Source organism: Polyergus mexicanus, unplaced genomic scaffold (genome assembly GCF_030449975.1).
Source record: "Polyergus mexicanus isolate NDT 795.1 unplaced genomic scaffold, iyPolMexi1.0 SCAF_24, whole genome shotgun sequence".
NCBI lineage: Eukaryota > Metazoa > Arthropoda > Insecta > Hymenoptera > Formicidae > Polyergus > Polyergus mexicanus.
In genome coordinates, this window is record NW_027223344.1 from 3,329,966 (window position 1) to 3,345,315 (window position 15,350).

General features: G+C 39.0%; 1 protein-coding gene and 1 pseudogene across 1 annotated transcript; one reads left to right on the top strand and one right to left on the bottom strand.

Moving 5' to 3' along the window:
• The window catches only part of LOC138942825 (uncharacterized), a 32,437-nt pseudogene extending 18,443 nt beyond the window's left edge, over window positions 1–13,994 (top strand).
• LOC138942821 (uncharacterized) lies at window positions 1,626–11,919 on the bottom strand. The gene is made up of 3 exons (XM_070313287.1): window positions 11,700–11,919; window positions 4,366–4,370; window positions 1,626–2,193 (listed from the first exon to the last, which is right to left on the bottom strand). Exons 1-3 carry the CDS (start codon window positions 11,850–11,852, stop codon window positions 1,626–1,628), a joined length of 726 nt encoding a protein of 241 aa, XP_070169388.1. The 5' UTR covers window positions 11,853–11,919.
• Window positions 13,995–15,350: the final 1,356 nt, after the last annotated feature.

Here is a 15,350-nt window from a genome sequence, read left to right on the forward strand (position 1 = left end):
GCAGAATGGCAAGTCAGCGTGAGAATCGTGAAGGTCGGACGGATATGCAAGGTCGACCTCTAGAATATAACCGATAGGCGAGTCCGATGTCACGGACATTAAGTCAACGCTCGTAACGTTATCGACCCATCGAAAATTTTCGTAAGGCAACGATTGACACATCGCCCATCCATACAAATTATTTATATCGAAGTACATGAGATACGACGATGGTTCCGAAGGATCGTATGACTGTAAATATTTGTTATTAGCGCGCGCGTATCTGTTGGAACATTGACTTAGCCCGCCGCGTATTCCGCGTTCCACGAACATCACCATATCAATGTCGGTTAATAATTCGAATTGCACACCCGTATACTTTAACATAGCGTCCCATGTGTATCCCGGTAACGTGTAATAATACGCAGGATCTAAATTATAACTTCTCATACACGCGTCACGAAAATCACGAAAACATCGGCCAATAGAAGAACGTCGGTCTTTAAATACAAATCGCTATAATCGCCTAACGTTTCGACGCGAAATCGCTCCCAGACTCTTATCGCGCGCGCGTAATCGCTCTCAGATATCGCGTCACCGGTTAGCGAACTGTGAAAAGCCTCGCGCGGCGGTAGACAAGTCTCCAACAATTTATCTACGTCGTCGACATACTCGTACGGAAATACACCCTTTCGCGCGAGAAGCTCGAAATCGGCGTCGCTAAGATCGGAAAATTCCGAACGCGCGATCCTCAATTCGCTTTTGTCTAGATACGACGCCAATTTCTCGAGACTCGCGCTTAGAAATTTGAAAGAATCCACGAAACGCAATTTCAAGCGTTTCCCGAACCATCCCTCGTCCCACGCATCTTCGATGTTCTTCGTGAAAGAAATATACGTTTCTTTCGTTATCGGCAATATTTCCACGCTACCGGGAAAAGCGTTAGCTACATCTTTAATGATAAAATGCGCGTCGTAACCCGATAAATTGTGAAAGAATACGGGAATTACGTAAGTATCCTTATAATTTAAATTACAATTTGAATGCGCCGGACCTCTGTACCGTCCAATCAGATGACAGTGATCGCGCACGCGAGCGTCTCCCGATTCGAACGATTTCTCGCATATGCTGCAGCGCGTCGCGTTTACGAATCTCTCCCATTCATCCGATGTAAGATTCGTCATAGAAGCATCGATATCGAGAATAGTCTTCGCGCGAAGCGCTAGATCGTGCAGTTCTTTAACGAACCACAATACGCAATTTTCACCGCAATAAGCTCTGTAGGTAGCTCGTAGAGCTAACGCCATCGAGCGCGCATCGCGCGTAATATCCGGCGCTATAGACTTCGTGATGCTGAACGATAGATGTATTCGACGTTCTCCTCTCCTCTTTCTTCTTCAGTACGCATTCGAGATCAGCGTACACCACGAATGGAAGTCGCTCCTTTCTACTATAGTTGCGAAACTCTAACCATTTGTCGTCTTTGGTAGGAAGGACTATAGCGCACTCGTTCATCCTTCCGCAGTCCACGCTGTGAGCCGATAACTTATCGCTCGTTCGAAAATAGTGCATGCATCTGCGACATAACGCACATTTTTAAATCCCGCGCATTATCAACATCGCGCGACGATTTTTTTAATTAGTACTCACCGATCGCATATATGCGATTTATGTCGTCTACCGCTCAGTTGCGAGCCGACGAGTCGCGACAGATTCTTGATCCACGCGAAATGCGTCGCGTTATCTCGTCGCGTCATATCGTCAAAATACAGCAGATTAATGTGTCTGTCCTTTTTATCGTCAGTGAGACGCAAAGGAACAACGCGACAACCGCCTTTTCCCTCCTTTTTATTTCGAACGGTGTACACATTAATAGATATGTCGTTAATACGTTCGAATCTAGTAATTTTGTTCAAACTCATAGGAAATTTAACGCCCTTCAGATTCAGCACTGTCGTGTAATGCGGGTACGAAGATTCCCGACCCGCGTTTTTTTCAGCTGGATACAGAGCGGCGACCACCGCCCATGCGAAACACGCATTGTCATTAGATTGCACGTTTATTACCGCTTTCTTCAACATGATCTCTCGCGGCAATTTGACGTGACATCCCGCGCGCATAGGATTGTATCTGTTCACGTTCACCGTTAAATTGAATATTCGCGATAACGCCCATTCGCTATCGCGCTCCTGAAATTCTTCCAACGAGGCTACACTGATAAAAAAATATAGTTGAAATTACTATAAATTCACTATAATTTATAGTATCTTGAGGCGCCAAGCATATAGAATAGTGCTCTTTACTTAAAAAAACGTAGTTGATGTAATGCGAAAATATAGTTTATAAAATCATAATATTCATTTCGTGTAACCATATGATTATGATTGTCATTACTAAAAATATTGTTAAACCAAACATAAAATTACAAAATACAGTAACTATATACTAATAGTAACCCGTATTTATAGTAATAGTAATATATGTAGTAATAGTTCATACTATCATTTATGGTTAAGTAAACAATGTTCGTATGGTTCGCACAACATAATTTTAAAAAGTTAATTCAACGATACTAAAAAATTCATTTAACATTTCTTTATTGAAACGGATTGTACATTATTTATATAGTTGGAGGTACTATACAATAAATGGATTGCTATACTATATACTAATAAGGATTACATAATATATTTTATACTTATTTTGTACTATAAGAATATAGACACCTTGTACATTGCATTTAATACATATAAAAAATATTAAGTTATATATATATGTATATATATAAACATGTTATATATTTATAATAATAAACTCACTTAATTCATAACATTATATATTAACGCCGTATGACGTGTATACGTTAAAGCCAATAAGAAGGAGAACTCATAACATATATACAGATTGGCATAATAGTTCTAAAATGGTATATTTCCATTTATTAAGACTATTATGCCATCCTGCTAACATTTTGTGAATACAAGAATACCGCAACAAAAAGTTTTGCTTTTTTTTACTCTAATATACTTCCCCATATCTAAAATATAAATATTGCTTTGAAACAAATTAAATAAACAAAAAGAAAAAAAATTGTCTTACACATGTAAAATATCAATTATAATATTTCATATTAATATACAAGTACATGTGTATTTTCATAATAGAGAACGCAACGCAAATAGAGAACAAAGATGTACGTTGTAATACAGTTATAATTCCTGATACAACATAAATTATATTGTATATATATATATATATATATATATATATATATATATATATATTGTGACGTTGCCGTCTCGCGCGCGTCCGCCGAGTCCCTCTCCGATCGAAAAGCGCGGACTAAAAGGCCGCGCCAGTCGAATCATTGCGAGAACCGTACCGTTACCTCCAGAGAGGCGTCATTAATTGAGATTTCGAGCTTGATATTAATTTAGTTTATGCTTTTCTTTCGTATGAATAATTCATTTGGGAGCCTCATCGGCGAAGGAGCGGAGAGTCGCTGAAACGTCACGGAAACTACGATCGCCAATCAAGGAAGATCTTAGAGGGGCAAGGAGCCAGCAATTTGGAAATCCAAATTATCTAACGGCCAAGCTAGCTACGTCACGACGGGATCCGGACCCGCACACGTGATGCGCGACGCACAGGACAGCGAGAAAATCCTCGCGCAAGGGCTCAGGCCCGTGCGGATACGGCCCCCGCGGCGGGACTGCAATCCTGCACCCGATGGCGTGACGCGGCCCCGGAAGAGACGGAAAGAAAGGTGGCAGCGATGTTTCCGGCCAAGCCGTTCGCCTTAGACCTCGCGACGGCCCCGCGGAACGGGCCCCAGCGAATTATTATTCGTAATACCGGGGGCGCGCGCATCCCCGTTACGACCGTGAGCGCGCCGCCCGCCGGCTACAACGCGTGATAACGCGTGATTGGTCGCGATAATACGCACCCCGTGTGCGCAGCCCCGGCCGGCCCACAGGTATCGATTCTGGATCGCGACGATCCAGAAAGAGACTGGCGTGAGCTTGCGTGCGAGTAACGGCGTAATCGAGAGGACTGGTTGTGGCGAGAACAATTGCGAGATCGTTGCTGCGTGAACGAGCGGAGAGGATCCCGGCGATCGACGGCGGAGAAGTGTGAGCGCGAGAGGACTTCGTCGACCCCTGACCGTCACGACGGGAAGAGAAATACCGGTGAGGTTGCCCTCCGCCATATTCGCCACTCGCGATTGCGCCCGGAATCGTTTCGTTCTGTCGTCGTCGCCGTGAATTCGTACTTTGGTGTACGGGCTAAGCCCGATTCTTTAGTGTAGATTTTCGCGTCACGGCCACGTCGTCAAGCGATTCGGGCCCCGGAGCCTCGAAAGTATCGGTTCCCGCGGATCGAGACATTACCTCGCGTTTTTAAGAAACCGTGTGTCGTCTCTCTGGAGATTCGGATTCCGTAGATTATATTTGCGTTGGGTCTCGCACGTCTAGCGTTTAAGACTCGTTGGTACTGTATGTCGGTCGTCTGAGTGTGAGTGTGTTTCGCGTCAATTTGTTATATTCTCTTTGTCTCTTGTTTGTGAATCTTCGCGTCGAAACTGTGCGTACACGCCCGATACATCTGTCTTTCGCGATTATTATACGGGTTACGTGAGAGTGTGAATCGCGTAAATTCGACGTATCGTGTCGGCTGTAAAGCACCGCGTCTCGAAATCGTGAGCGCGTTTTGGTGAGACTTTCCTCGCGATTCTTGCATGAATTGCGTGCGTGTGTGTGCCGAGCATTCGATTCTGCGTAAGATGTCCGTCCGAAATCGAAGCATGTCTGCGTTGTATTAAGTGCCCGTTAATCTTAAGTTGCGTCGTAATAATTTCGCGGTAATAGCGGGCGATAATATCGCCGTTGGCGAGGCAATATCGAGAATTGATGCGGTCTTGCACCCGAATTATAGAAGAACGTAATATTCAATTTCTTCGCAGTGCGAGGCGTAATTCAAGCCGAGCGGACATTCCGGCTGATTTAACGGGTTGGTCTCGGCGTACGCCTTACGGGGTTTCGCGCCCCGCGTCTAACACCCAGTCTCGCAGCCGCGTTTCTTTTACTGCAGCCGTATATCCGCGTGGTTTATCATTACTATTCTCGAGGAGCTGCCGCTCCCGCTATTATAATAAATCTGTTAACCTCTTTGTTTAATTGGCGAGTTTCTTTTCAGTTGTGTTTGTCGTTTCCGTAATTGTCGCCTCTTGCATAAATTATCGCGTTCGATCAACACTCGCCCTGCCCCTCTACCGTTAGGCGAGCTAGCCAGCCCGTGGCGAATTCCGACAACTTGCTTTTGCGTTTACCTCGCGTTTATTTCGCGTGTTTCGTGAATTGATACGTGAAAGACCGTATCTGGCGCCCAAGTTCGATTCTCGCGATTATCTCTCGGATCTCGTCACGGTACGCGCGGAACTCCTAACATCCCGTTCCCACCTGGCGCGTGGACCCCTTTTTCTCCGTTTTCCCGTTTTTGTCAACGACCATTTCGCTTCTCCCCTTCGGCGAATTAGCTCCTGTTCGTCGACGCAATTTACACCCGCGCAACGGAGAGAACGAGTCGGCGGCCGCGTTTATCGCTCAGCCGCGAGACGGTAGAAAAGTCGTCGCAATATATATATATATATATATATATATATATATATATATTATATATATATATCCGGAAAATAAGACAATGCATTTTTAATAACTAATATAAAAATCACAATCTCCTTTTTCAATTAATGTGTATACTTTATAAAACTGCAAATAGTCCACATTTACGGTATGAAATTTATCTGAAATATGTATAGCATACGCTTGATAGTGAATATCAAAATACTTTGTAAACATATATTTTACATTAGCAGTAAAATCAGATGGTACATATACTCTGTTACATACATTTATGGTGGTTTTAAAAATGTCCATAATTTCCACGAATATAGGGCATTCATCATCGTCAATACCTAATAAAACGATCGAGCCTCTTGTAAGCGTTACATTTCCAAAGGAAACATTTTTCAATACGGTTCTATTTGTGCAGTTATTTAATAATACATTGTTAATAATATTTAATGAATTATCTTCTGTGTATGTGATATATGATGCACCACCACATTGTAATGTGATGAAGAAATTGCTTAACATTAATTGATGCTTAACAGCAATACTATAACATATGTTTTTTCTGCAAGTTATTGCTCGTGCATACTGTTTTAAAGGACGATGTTTCGCTTCAAATCTTATTGACCATAAAGAACGGAGTGGTCCAACAATTTTCATAATTCGAGGATAGTGTAACATTAGATGATGTTTAGGTTTCAAAGTTTCTCCAAATAAGTCAATATATAGCATATGATGTTCATTAATTAAATTTTTTAGTAGATCTGCTGTCGATTCAGTAACACTATATTGAAGTGTTATAGAAAGAATTTTTCGTAACAATATAAAAAGTTCCCAGTGTCTGTTATGAAAATCAGTTATGAGATCACCAAATATTAAACCAGCATTTAAAAAAAAATTTAGCATTTCTGAAGCAGACATTTTAATAAATTTAGTATGTAATTGTGAATTTGAAATTGTAGGAGGGCGGCTAGATGTGGAATTAAAATTAAAAAACTCTAAACGCCAGTTTAAAGTATCTAACGTAAACAATCGTTGTTGCACAATAAAATGGTATAAAATATAACTTATTTCGTAGACACATACGCCTTCTAATAAATCGTGCATAATATCAACACTGTAATTTTCAACGGCATGAAAACTGTATAAAATATTAAATGCACAATTTTCTTTAATACCCGTAATACTTACATTATTCATTGCTACGTCTTCTGCATAATTAATTTTATTGCGTAATGCATTAACATCTTCGCAACATAACTTACGAGACGTATCTTTCGGTATTTTACAAAATCGACAGCAGATATTAGCAGAAAAAGATTCAACAAATCCCAAAATGCCATGTAACCCTAAGTTGTCACCAATAATCAACGCGAGTTTAAAATATACTTGAAAATTTGAACTTCCTATTACTAATGAAATATCTTCTGTTTCTAAAATTTGTAATTCTTTGATTATATATGAATAAATGCGTTGTCTCGGAAATATTTTGCAATCATTTGCATGATACAGTTGTGCAAGAAAGATGTTATTTAATTTTGAATACAAATCCGGTGGTAGACACGGAATTGATACGTACATTCCGCTTAATTTGTATATACCTGCGTGCGAGCCTAATGGATTAGCCGTTTCGAAAGCATCTTCATATAAAAATAAGGGGAAAGTTATGGATTTCTTATTTGCGATTTTCGATTTCCAAAAAGTAGTTTGTATGATATTGGTAATTCCATTGTTACTATCTTCATTCAATGATGTAATATATTTACACGTTTTGTTAAATGTATCACCTATTTCGAAAAAGACTTTAAATACTTTTTGCAATGATATTAATTGTCCATATACATTTTCAGTTTTCAGTGCGTCTTTATCTCTTGTTTCTATAGTTCCAAAGAATATTGGCGTTGGTTCAATATTATATCCAAGATTTGTTAATATTTTGTTACGTTTATATTCATTATCAAGATCTTTGAATACATGCTGAAATATTTCGAAATTTTCCAGTATATACTTCGAATTTGGTGACTCCATAGCACATATTTGTTTTAAATCGTTGAAATATCTTGTGTTAAGAAATGAATACAATATACGCGTAATCCGATCACTTTGTATTCGACTGAAAGTAGCGTCCGATTGTAGAGAAGAAATCATTGCCAGTGCGACCATATGAAGTTCATTTCGTGCACTTTCAATTTTCGAATGTTCAAGCACAACTGTATCATTGTAATCTGATGTGCAATCGTTAGAAATATTGAGCTCTGAATTTTGTGTATTTATATTTGATATTGGCAATTTCTCAGTATTTGTTAAAACTCCTTCAAAATGTTTGTAAACCTTCTGATGCTTATGCAATGTTTTATAATCTGAATATGAACGTCCACAAGCTTTATATGGACAAGTATAAATTATAGAACTAAGACGTGTTTGATGTGCAAACGTAAGATGCAGTTTTAATTTCCTTTTAGATATAGTTTTAAGACAAATATTGCATTTAAGCATTGTCACGTATATATATATATATTTTTTATTTTTATAATATTTATATATATTTACTATATATTGAAATGAATCAAACTTAACGTAATTATTATTTAAGATAATGTAAAATTATTCGTATAATTTATTTCGAAACAGACAATAATTCATTAATATCATGCCAAATGATATCCAAAGAAATAAAATTTCGAGAATATTTTTCGCTGGTAATACAGTACACATACTGTTGTAAAAAATACCATACCTTTTCACAGTCTACTGGATATTTTGCATCTAGTGCAAAAAAGGCTTGAAAACACAGATCTACTGCATTCGGCAGACTTGTCAATGTATACTTTACGTCATTTACAAGAACATAAAAAGATGTGAGATTTATAAGCGAACCCACTGCAATCACTGTTGGCTGAAGTGTTAGACCTACAGTTTGAAGTTTCTCTTTTCGCTGTTGTAATACAGGTTCTAATTGTGCTATATTCTACAGAAAATAAAATAATATAATGTAACAATGACATTTGAAATACGTGTCCGGAATACTAAGGTATTTTTCTCAAACATGTCAGAATAAATTACTTACAGGAATTCGACAGATAAAACTTTCAGCAACTTCCACTTTAGATGGTTTCCATTTTTTTTTATTGCCTGTCTTCACATGACATGTATTAATTATATAAGGTAAAATAAAAAGACTTAGTACTTCGACTGGTACATCTGAAATTAATACAGACATATGTACACATTGTGTGTGTGTGTGTGTGTGTGTGTTTTGCGCGTAATGTATATACCATGTTTCAATTCACACAATGCTGGACATGCTTGTTTCTTTTCAGCTATTTGTATTACGTATGGACAAATTTCAGGCCACTTTTTTTGAAAAATAAGCGTATCAATTCCTGTTGCAATGCCACAATCAATACGTATCTGTAATAATTGACATTACATGTGTAATAATAGACATTAGAAGGATTTATAATTATATTATACCGCGTTTGCGTGCACGTACGCACACGCGTATCCGTACACACATACACATACAAATTTGATATGAAATTACCAGTGAGGTAGCAATCGAACTTTTTAAAATAGGATATTCGTCATAATATTGAGCAATCGAAGTCCCTTTCCTTCTTGCGCTAAACGTTTCTTCCCAAAGCTTTAGAAGAGCGGGGTCATTTGGTTGAATTGCTCGCAATGTAAGCAATGCCTCTTCATAATCAGGACTTTCTGGAGTGTTCTCTTTGTTTTCAACGATTGTTTGTTTCTTAATGTATCTTTTCAGATTGTTGTATTTGTCCCACAGTTTTCCGTTAGCAAGACGTTTTTGTTTTGCATTACTTGGAACATAATATGTCGATATTGTTTCGTATTTAAAAAGGCTGACTATTTCTTCAGCCCATTTCTGGAAATCTGCCGAACTTACTCTACAACATCCCATTAGAATGAAATTAATAAGTGATAAAAAACATATACATATACAAACAATTTTTTAAGATGGTACATACTTCATAGATTTGCAAAGAAGTTTGTCTATAATGAAATGACTTATTTTATTACGGTCTGATGCAGTCAAACGTGTTTGCGTCAATATTTTTCGACCACAACTGGATTCGGAAAGCAATTCTTTTAGAGCCTAAAAAAAATATTAAAGTAATACAAAATAACACAAAATTTTAGGATTACGTAACACTTGCCTACTTCGAAAAAGTTAATTATGATAAAGTTTTAAGAATATAATTGCAAAGTTCGTATAAAAATGCATACTTGTCCACGATTGTCATTTGACTCCTTGGAAGAACAGCTACCTATACTGACAGTTTCTTCGATATCACTTGTAGCCAAATCCGTTGAAGTTTCCTACAGCGATGTTATTTATAAATTAACTTATCAAAAATTCAAAGGAGACAAAATATAGAATTAATATTTTTATAAACTTGGTAATTCCTATTTGCCAATCTATATTTGCAAAAATTATTATTTCCAATAGAAATAGGATCTTACAGAAAGTATAAATTATCTTACCGATATTACTGAATCTTCCTTTGCAATTGTAAGTAATTTTTTACGATTTTCAAGGAAACGAAAACGTTTTCCAATTGTAGGGATTAATTCTTTTATCATATATTCGGGCATGTATAGAAATGCCTGTTCATCTATGCCCTCATCTAAACAAATACAAAATGCAACATAATTATAATTATATTCTACAGTTGAAATAAAAGGTTAATAAAATTAATTAACCTTTAAATTTTTGTATATATTCTGAAAGACCCCACTCTTCTAATTTTTCCTCGTAAGAATGCGACATTATGCGATAGAAAAAATTGAAATGGAACGTTCAACCTACAATATTACATGCAAATAAAAACAATTATGAGAGAGAAAAGCAAACAATTACATTTATTAAAATTAAAATTTTAATAAAGAATACTTTATAGTATGCAAAACTTCATTTTTTTCAGAAACACTTTAATACGTAATGTTCATAAACATACTCTATACATCAGATGTGCCCTGAAGTGCGTTAGAGAAAAAAGTACTCGCCGTACTACCGTTGTACAAATGAGCACATATACGTTATTTCAATACAACTTACTTGTCTGTAAACGACGTATTTTCTTGATATGGTGACGATAAATGCGTACGCACTTACACACTGCTTTTACGCCGGTAACTGCTGCTCGGTAGATCGTGTTCGAACAAACACGCACGTGTCTTCTATGCTTATTTCGCAATTAGATACTTAAGCCATTCACATGCTACGTGCATGTCCAAAAAATCTTATTCTATTTTGGTAGACTTTGATAGTCCAACAATACGAGACAGCACAATAACTATTCTATTCTTCAAATATGCGCACTTTATTTTAACGTTCACTCTCATCGGTCACTTCGATCACTTTGCCAGCGTGATATAGAGGACGCGGCTCATCCGAAAATGGGGTGGTGGGGATATGCTCATGATAAGGGCTCTTGTACACAGGACACGTAAAGCCGGTCACACATCATAATCGTAACCGTAACCTAAAGATTCGACCAATCGTTCGAGCGTTGCTCGATTCGGCTGTCCGTTAATGTAACCGTAACCGAATCTTACAATTAAATACAACTAACAATTAATAAGAAATATTAATCATGATAAATCATAATAAATTAGATACACATACACCGTACACGCACTTTTTGTTTGTAATATCACATGTAAGGTTAATTTACAAATATTGCTAAATATGCTATTAATAAGGTCCCATCTACTATTGAGATATAGCTGTTATTATAATTTTCTTCACTTATTATTACTATATTAATATCTAAGTGACCGATAATAATATAGTAACACTTTCTATTATTAAAATTGCGATGACTATATATGAATAGTAAAATTATATACTATTCCTTTTTCCTTCATTTTTACTATATAAGATTCAAAATTATTACAATCTATAGTAAAAAGTTTTATTGCTTCTCGGTACCATGCATATATGGTTGATATTACTAGTATTATATTAGAATTTACTATAAAAATGAGTATCCCGACTATAATTTTTTTACCATGCAATTATAGTCAATTTTATCATCGATTTTATTATCAGTGTAGAGTAGCGTCGACCACCCGCTTCTCGTACCACTCTCGCAAGTCGGAAAGAGGTAGAAGCGGATAATTCTTCGTGACAATAGTCTTAACATCGATCTTGTCGCCCGAAACGAACTCGCCAATAAACACGGTATTGACCTTAACACCGTTATATTCATTCATAACATCGCGTATTCGATCGAGCACGGTATCTCTAGCGTCCTCGAGAAATCGTCGAGGTTCGATATAATCGAAATTAATAACCGCGCCGGTTAAAACGCGTCTAGAGAAAGCCGTCTCGATCTCGGACCACGAGAATCCCTCGCGTTCCTCTACACCGCCTCCCACGCGTTCGAAACGTCGACGCAGATCGTCTCTCGCGCCCGTTAATCGAACGATTCGAGCGATAAGAGAATTGATCGCTCCGGTCGATCTCCCTCGGCGCTCTCCTCGACATCTCTCCCGCAGAGACTCGAGACATTCGTCGCACCGTTGCGCCCACGCGCGATACGCGTTCCCCGTCGCGACGTCCCGCGCGCTATCGAGAAGATCGCCCGCCTCCATCGTTTCTCGATTCGTCACTCGTCGTCTAACGAACGCCAAGATTTTTTACAAATAAACCACGTCTCCTCCTCGTCGTAATTCTCGATGTAGAACAAAGCTCTCGTCTCGCAGCCGGCGCACCAATTATTCGACACGTCGAAAACCTCGTCGACGAGATCGCAAGCGGGCACCATCTCGCTATACACCGTTTTCGTCACGTGCGTCGATACGCTTTTCGCGAAACTCGAGCTACGCGCGCAATACGCGCAATATCTCTCGTTCTCCTCGAAATACTCCCCGTTCTCGAATCGGCAACCGAACTTAAAGAAACAATGCACGACGTGATTCACCTCCCACGAAAATTTCGGAATTCCGTATCGCTGTTTCCAATTGCGATAGAGCAAATAGCCATCGGCTCCGACATTCGCGAAAGGTTCGTCGAATCGCGTCTCGCTCGCCCCTCGCACGAACTCTTCCGCGAAGCCGATCTCTTCTATACAGTACAAACGATCCTCTATATAACGTTCGCGTAGTTCTTTCTTCAAACAATTCGGTATCTCCAAATTCCATATATCCTCGATACTTCCGATTCGAACATTCACCGCTCTTCCGGCTAATCTCGTTAAAGCGCTCGGCGCGCGCTTCATCGCGCCGCGAAATATTCTCGAACGTACTAATACCTCGAGACCATCGCGGCGTCCTTTTATAACGGGGAAAATAGCGAGGACGCGCCCCCGATTAACCGAACCGGATACTCGCTCTCGGACGCGTCTCGTCACCGGACGCGCGACGTCGCCGGAAAATGGAAAAAAACTCGCCCCCCGAAACGCGACAAGCGCGCTCGCGCTAACGCGCGCCTCGAGAAGAGGAGAGCGACGAGGGACGCCCCTCCGTCCGCTCGACCGCCCACCGACGATCCCCCGCCCCCTCGACGCCAGGCGCCCGCCGCCCGCTCGCGGATCGCGCACTAGAAGCGGCGCGCCCCACTAAAGAATCGCGACGGCGGATCGCGCGCTAGAAGCGGCGCGCCCCCCTAAAGAATCGCGACGGCGGATCGCGCGCTAGAAGCGCGAGTCGCGTCAAGGTCGCGAATCGGGAGGAACCGCCACCCCCCGAGCGCCATCTCTCGAGCGCTCTCGGCGACTCGTACCCACCGCTTCCCCCCGGCCGCGCTTCCCCTCTCACCCTACTTACCCCCCCCCCCATGCACCCGCCCAGCCCGCTCTCCATCCCTCGGGCGCCTACAAACTGCTCCGAAACTATCTCTCTCTCTTCCTCCCCAACGATACCCTCTCTCTCACACTCACACAAAACTGAGCCAAAACCGGCCATACTATCCTACTACAATATTTATTTTATTTATTGAACAATGCAAATATTTGTCAATTAAGTCGTGGAATTTATCATAAAATGAACGTAATTAATCCGCCAGTTCGTTATATGGCTGCAGAATATTTAGAAGCAGTATCGAAAGAATTGTTGGAATCTAATTTGAATATAATATTTGACACACTTCAGAATACAGAGCAATATTGGCGTAAACCGAGAAGCGATTTAAATTGTATGACGCAGCATTATGGACCTGCGACATGGTTTTTAACGTTAAGTCCGAGTGAGTGATTATGGGAAGATTTAAGTGAATATATTCGTGAGGTTAATGGATGGCATGATACTTCCTTCTGCATTAGTGTAATTGTTGTTAGAGATCCAGTATCAACATCCAAATTTCTTGATAATAAGATTCGGGCAATAATCATTATCCATATAAACCCAACAAACTAGAAAATATGTCTATGACTAAAAAATATATCTATGAGACAATGGTACAATACCTCGAAAATCAAACCGAAAAATGAAGATATTGAATATTATAAAATAGATAATGGTTATTATCTTAAACGACAACAGCGTGGATATCTTATTAATCAAAATAGATATGATGTTAATACACAGCCAGAAAATTATTTCTTTTGATTATTACTTATGTTTCAACTATAGCGAAAATTAGAGGATTTTAGAAATGAATGCAACACTTATGCCGAATCGTTTCATAAAGTAAAATTGCATCTTGTAGAAGTATTGCAATATCAGGAAAGAATAGAAGAATTGCAAAAAGCACTTGAAATTGCAAAAGAGTTAGTTCAGTAATGCTTAGATGACGATTTACAAAAACAGCAGTCTCAGAATGATCTTGAAAATCCGATAGGTGTTCAAAATATAAAAGTTATGTAATAATAACATTATTGTGTATGTTTGATAAGGAATTATTGACATAATAATTCAACGCGCGTCTTCAAAGTCATTGACTTAAAAGTTATTTAGTTGCTTATTGAGAAGCAAATAATGTAATACGAAAGTATTACGCTAGTCATTTCGTTCTTATGGACAGCGTACTATTTAAGTAAGAACAATTTATTTAATTAAAATGGAAAGATTAACTTTGGAAGAAAAAATTAATATTGTTGTGTCCACGGGTCGGAATCGAGATAAATCGAATCACGCATGACACAACCGACACTCACACTTTGCGTTGTATTTACGGAAATAGAGAACAGAGAATATCGTTAATAATCTTAAACACGTTCGCGCGGATTCACATCCGTTACCAGACCAAGGTGGTGACTCGAAACACAAGATGACCGCCGTTGTTTAACAACAAATTCTCGCGTTTATAGACGATCTCTCGGAGACGGGTATAATCCAGTGATGCAACAATATGATTTTTATTTATGGTGAATTTCGAAGAAACATTTATGAAACACAAAATTTATACGCATTACGATATCCTCAGAGAAATATTTCATTACGTTGTTCATTTTATCGTATCATTACGTTGTGAAACAATTTTCAAAAAATGAAGATGTTCGTGAAAAAGAAAGAAAACGATCAAGGACTGCAATGTCACAGGCAAAAATAATGAAACTATCGTATTAGCAGCAATAGCCAGGAATCCACAAATATCTTGTCGTAGTATTTCTTGCAATATTGGAATATCTCGAAGAAGTGTTTTGCGAATACTTAAACGTAATAAATTCCACCCGTATCACATCTCATTACATCAACAGCTAAGTACTGATTTTCAAAATCGAGTGACGTTTTGTCGTTGGGCGCAACGAAAAATAGAAAGAAGTAACAATT